The following is a 6245-nucleotide window of genomic DNA, read 5'->3' on the forward strand; positions in this document are numbered from 1 at the left end:
CTTCCCTTCTCCCCATTCCCTGCGGTAACTTCGCCGTCCCTCCGGTCACGAGCTGTTTTTGTGAGAAGACTGAAGCAAGGCCGGCACTGAGCAGCTCTGCTTCCGAGAAGCTCCCGTTACCAGCTCGTGATTGTCTGCCCAATTGCATGATTCCTAGAGAAAATCTCAGGATTTTTACCCAATTTAAGGATTTCTTTGGCCCAACATGTCAGAACCATCTGGTGACTTGGGGATTTTGGGGGGTGACCCAGCTGCCAGCAGCTCCAGGATCAGCCCCTGAAGAGCCCGGTGACACTGATGGACCCAAGTCCAGATCTGTCCCCTCCAGACGGCCTCTGCTCTCACATTCCCACCACCCGTCTGTCTCTAGGTCTGTCCCAGCCGGACACCCCAGCCATGGGCCGAGCCATGCCGCCGTGGCAGGATGCCGGAGAACAGGAGATCATTGCTCAGGGGCCCTCCCGCAGGACAGGGGGTGCAAACCCTGCTGCAGCCATGCTGAGGGTCCTGCTCCTCGCCCTGCTCTGGAGGGGTAAGTAAGTGGCGCCTGCAGCCCCAGCTCAGGGGGGAGCAGAGCCCGTGCTGAGCAGGGCCGGGTCTGTGCCAAGGCTTGGAAGGGAGACTGGCCAGAGGGGGAGGGGAACCAGTGCCCAGTGCGGCGCTAGGGGGCTCTGAGCGGCAGGAGGGGGCTTGTTGTATGGATGGAAACTAAATGGGGTGACTTTTGGTGGAGGCCCCGTCACCCCGGGCGGGGCGCGCTGGGGCTGCGGGTCGGGAGTGAGGGGCACCGGCAGGGTGGGGCGGGGGAGCTCAGGGTTGGTCTGTTCTCTGCATCGGTCCCAGTTCGGTCTCTCCATCCCAGCAGGGTCCCTGGCCCAGGTACCTGGTTATTCCCTGACGGTGCCGTCGTCGGTGTCAGTGCAGGAGGGTCTCTGCGTTCTCGTCCCCTGCAACTTCACGTACCCAGCCTCAGAGGCCAACAAGAATCCCCAGGACAAACTCTATGGACACTGGTTCAAGGGTTCTGCTAATGTGGGCTGGGATCCGCCCGTGGCCAGCAGTGACCCCAGCCGGGGGGTGTCGCAGGAGACCCGGGGCCGGTTCCGGCTGATGGGGGATCCAGCGTGTGGCGACTGCTCCCTGCAAATTGATGACACCCGACATACGGACGCAGGGAGCTATTTTCTTAGAGTCGAGAGAGGAACATTTAAATACAGCTACTGCAACTCTTCCAATTACACGGAGCTTTGGATCTCTGTGCTGAGTAAGTGGAGCCGCATCCACCTCTCCTCACAGCCCCTGAGCCAGCCCTGCCTGGGGCCCGGTCGGGGCCAGCCCCGCTGGAGGTGAAGGCCCCGTGCCCCATGGTCATTCTCTCTCCGTGTCTCAGGGCTGACGGAGGAGCCAGAGATCCAGATCTCGCCAGCGCGGAGGCTGCCAAAGATGCTGGTGGCCGGGGAGCCGGTGACTGTGACCTGCACGGCCCCCGGGCGCTGCTCCGGGACCCCTCCCCAAATCAGCTGGACGGGGCCGTTCAGCGACACAGCCAGGGACGTCTCGGTCTCACCAGCGAATGGCACCAGGGCCCACAGCTCCGAGCTGCGCTTCACACCCACCCGGGGCGATGATGGGAAGAATCTCACCTGCACCGTCACTTACAGCCCAGCACCGGGACCTTCCACCAGCAGAGCCGTGGGCCTCCAAGTCGGCTGTGAGTGACCCCGGCCCTCCACCCTGGCCGCCCCAGCCCCCTCTGCTGGGATCCCCACCCCTGCGCTACCCCAGACCTGCCCCCAGCCCCCTCCCACCTCACCCTCTGCTGGGATCCCCACCCCCCACTGTGCACCCCCAGCCAATTTTTACCCGGCCCCTCCCCCTGATACCTTGGAGCCCCTCCTCTCTTGGGATTATCACCCCTTCCCTCCCCACTTGGCTGTGGCAACCCCTCCCAGCCGCATCCCCAGATCCCTGTCCCTCCTCGGCTGGGATCCCCTCCAGCCCCGGCCTCCCCATCTCCCAGAATCCTGCTCTGCTGGGATCCACCCCCCATTCCAGCCCCCTCTTGCTGGGATTCCCCCACACACAGACCAGCCACCCCAGTTCCCCTGAGATCCCCCTGGGCTATCCCACCGCGTCTCCTCCACCACCACCACCCGCTGCCAGGAGCTGTGGATGCTCTGTGTAGGGCAGAGTGTGAACGCGACCCCGTCGCTGTCCGGCACTAACCAGCGTTAAACCCGCGCCGGGCTCCATGTCCAGAGACCTCAGCCGGCCCCGCCCCAGGCACAGCCCCACTGACGGCCTGTGAGCCCCACGTTGCAGACCCAGGGCAGAGGGAAACGCAGCGACCGCCTGTGTGACATGAAGGATCAAGTCCAAGGAACGGGAGAGAGACAAACTGGGGGGAGGCAGGGGACCCACAAAGGGGCCAGTCTGACATCCCGGGTGGGGGCGGGGATTCAGCCGGAGCCAGCGGAGTGGTTCAGATCTGTCTCTGCCGCCCTCGGGAGGACGTGTTTGGGGACCGGGACGCTGAGTGCCGGCTCCCAGCAGACAGTGGCACCGAGACGGTGACGCTCGCCCCAGCACCAGGGCAGAGTGAGGTGCTGAGGGGGCCGTGCTGCAGGGAGTGGGGCTTGTGGGGGGACTCCTGGGTTCTGTCTGGGGCTGAGGGAGGGGAGTGGGGGCTAGTGGTTAGAGCAGGGGGGCTGGGGTCCAGGACTCCTGGGTTCTCTCCCCAGCCATGCCTCACGCTGTGTGATTTTTGCAGTTGCGGAGGAACCTGCCAGGCTGCTGGGCCTCGGGGTGGCCTGTGGGCTGGGGGTCGCCGTCGGCTGCTGCCTTCTCGGGTGCTGTGTGGTCAAGTGAGTCTGACGCCTCCCACCCCAACCCCCAGCTGCTCCCCCGCGATCCCTCGCAGATCCCCTGCCATTCCGCAGGGCTATGCCAGCCCTCCCCTACAGTGAGACCCCCCCCCCAGCCCCTCTCCCATGCTATCCCAGTCCCTTCCCTCTAGCTTACCCCAGTGGTTGCCCCTCCCCCCCATGGCTATTCTACCCCTCCACTCCCCGCTCGCACCTCATGGGTCCATCCTTGATCTGTTTCCCTGCAGGCTGTGGAGCCGGGGGCCGGCACCCCCCAGTGCAGTGGCTAAGGAGACAGCTAACGGGACCCAGGGGGAGCAGCCGGCCGACGACGCCGGCCTGATCTATAGTAACATCAGCAACCTCCCCATGGTAGGTACCTGGGACTGCCCTTCCCACCCCGCCCCATCTCTGCCCCCCACTTCTTCTCTTCCCCCTGCTTCCAACCCTCTTCACTAATGCACGAATATCAGCCAGCCTTTCACCGGGGAATCCATCCCTGCTATGGTGTGAGGTGCCTGCGATCAGCCAATGCATGCAGGGTGCACTGGGCGTGTTACCAATATATGCAGCATGCAGAAAATGCAGTGGATGCATCAGTGTAGATTATGCAGCTACGGAATGCGTGGGATGAAATACTGCATGCACGGTGCATGAAATGCACACAGCCCTACGCAACATGCCAGTGTGTGGCCCATGCAGGCAATGCAGAGAATGCATTAATTGACTGGGTGCAGGCATAGGATGCAGGGGATCGGCTCATGCCTGCAGCGTGTGTAAAACACACCCAAGCCCGTGCATCCCGCTAGTCCACGCCCGGTGTAGGAAATGCATTTGCATGGAGGGTGGGGGAAGCAAGGCCCAGGGAGCCCCGTGCAATCAGCTCAGCAGGGTGGATGCAAGTCTCCTGCACTGCCTGGTGTCTCTGCCTTGCTTCTCGCTCAGGATGGCACGACTCTGGCAGCTCGCCGGACCAAAGGCATCCAGGACGGGGCCGCAGCCGCGCAGGACCCGTCAGGCCCCGGGGAGCTGGCGGAGCCGCACTACGCCTCCATCGACTTCTCCATGGATCAGCACAAAGGAAAGCAACCCCTGCAGGAACCTGCCATGGAATACTCCGAGATCCGGATGAAATAGCCCCGTCGTGCAATGGGCCCGACCTGGGCATATCCAACCCGGCCTGTGCAGGGGGCAGATGGTCACAGTGAGGTGGGAAGTGGGTCGGGGTTAGGGGAAACCTGGGTGCAAATCCCTGCTCCTCCCCGGGACTCAGGGCGGAATCAACTAGGCCTTGGAGGTGCTGAAGTGCTGCATTGTGGGGAAGCATCACAGAGTAATCTGCAGCTGGTCCCAAAAGCCTGCTTCCAATGCACAACCCCCCAAAACCCCACTGCCCCAGGGGGAAAGAGACCGTCTCTCTCCTCAGCCACAGAGCCTCCCACGTCTGCCCTGCCTCACCAACTCGTTTCACGGATGGACAGGATTTTCAAGCTCGGGGCAGCAGCTGGCTGGAGCGCTGGGTTGGGCTCCTGGCTAAGGTGCTGGCCTGCGACTCAGGCTTCCTAACTTCTAGTATCTGCGCCAGCAAAGACACCATAGGAAAGGTTGTGCCTGTCACTTCATTTATCTGGCCTCAGTTCCCCCCCCTTGAATATGGGGATAATAATCCCGCCCTGGCCTACTTAGGTTATAAACTCTTTGGGGCAGGGACGGTCTCTCGCTGTGTGTCCGTGCAGCTCCCGGCACAACGGGGCCCTGATCTCAGTGGCAGGGTCGGTGCATCAGGCAATTGGCTGGAGACCCAATCTCAGCCAGGGTTTCCAAAGCACGATAGCAGCACAAATACCAAGCAGGCCTAGGACCTTGCAGGTCGTCCGTGCAGGTTTTCACACTGTTGATAAAGGTAATAGCGGTGATGCAATATACGTCGCCGTCTGTCAGACCTTTGACTTGGTACCGCACGTCATCGAGATTAAAAAGCTAGACAGATATAAAACTACCGTGGCCAGATTCAACGGCTTCAAAACTGGCTAACTGATAGATCTCAGCATGTAATTGTAAATGAGGGATCACCATCGAGGGAGGGTGTTTCCAGTGGGATCCCGCAGTGGTCTGTCCTCGGCCCTGCGCTATTTAACACCTTTATTAATCACCTGGGAGGCAACATAAAATCATCCGTGATCAAGTTTGTAGATGACACAAAAACTGGGGGAGTGGTAAATAAGGAAGAGGACAGGTCGGTGATATTTTCAGGCTGGGGGACTGTCCTGGGGTGGCAGCGACTCTGAAAACGATTTGGGGGATAATCGGCTGAACATGAGCTGAAGATGAATCTACAAATCACTGTCTGCAGAGCTAACAGGAGCGACCCTAAGCTATTCCCAGATATTGCTATAGGGCAGGGAGTGGGGCACAGGGCCTTTCCACTCTAGGGGGCGCTAGCTCCGACCCGGCCCCAGAGTGGGGCTGGCTGGGTCGGAACAGGGGTTGCAGGATCTATCCCAGGCTCTTGGTATGTTCCAGCTCCCAGAGGCGGCCTCACTCGAGCATTTATTGAAATCAGCTGCAAACTCGTGTTCATGGCGACTGGATTCTTGCTGCCTATTCCCTCACCCTGCTCTATTACAGACGGTAAATCAGCCACTGACCCCCCCGGCCACCATCCCACCGACCTATGGATCTATCCATCCCCTTAAACACCAGTGATAAATAGATCTATCTATCTATCTATCTATCCATCTATCCATCTATCTATCCAGCCACCTCCATAGCCCAGTATCCGTTTCTCTCCCAGGACTCCCTGCTGCTGTTGCGGAAGGAGAAGGAAGGACAGACCAGAGACCCTGGTGGCAGCCACCCACCTCCCGGCCAGCCCCACTCCCAACTGGGCGGTGGACTGAAGCCACCAGCTTTCCAGCCAGTCCTGGCACAAAGCGCAGGGCCCCCCATATGCCGGGGCACAGGGCAGTCGCCCCAATTCACCGTACCCTAGGGATGGCTCTGCAGGAGACCCACCGCACCCACTGCCAGCTGTGACAGGTTGCGGCAAGTTGAAACAAGAAGGGGTGGCCACGGGGGGGGGGAAATGGGGCGTGGCTGGGGGTGGCCGGCTGGAAGGGCCAGTCCTCTGGGGGATCTCAGGGGGAAGAGCCTGAGAATGGGACTCTGAGGCTGCCCAGTTGGTCGTCAGTGCAACTTTCTGATCCATCTGCTAACAAAGTCATTCTGCGCCGGGATCCTGACAACTAATGAACCCTTCTGCCCCCCACGCGGGCCGTGAATCCCTTCTGACTGCAGGGCGGGCGATCGGCCCCTTCGGGGGGTGTCACAGCTCCCCAGGGCCCCGTCCAGGGGCACTCACTGTGCGGAGCTCACGGCGGA

General features: G+C 61.1%; 1 protein-coding gene across 1 annotated transcript; it reads left to right on the forward strand.

The window, feature by feature from the left end:
* Window positions 1–408: 408 nt before the first annotated feature.
* LOC137142157 (myeloid cell surface antigen CD33-like) lies at window positions 409–4001 on the forward strand. The gene is made up of 6 exons (XM_067531381.1): window positions 409–532; window positions 866–1264; window positions 1391–1711; window positions 2771–2864; window positions 3113–3236; window positions 3810–4001. The coding sequence occupies exons 1-6, from the start codon at window positions 409–411 to the stop codon at window positions 3999–4001; spliced, it is 1254 nt and encodes a 417-aa protein (XP_067387482.1).
* Window positions 4002–6245: the final 2244 nt, after the last annotated feature.

This window comes from Emydura macquarii, unplaced genomic scaffold (genome assembly GCF_026122565.2).
Source record: "Emydura macquarii macquarii isolate MOO-44397 ecotype Brisbane River unplaced genomic scaffold, CSIRO-AGI_Emac_v2 contig_3188, whole genome shotgun sequence".
Classification (NCBI taxonomy): Eukaryota; Metazoa; Chordata; order Testudines; family Chelidae; genus Emydura; species Emydura macquarii.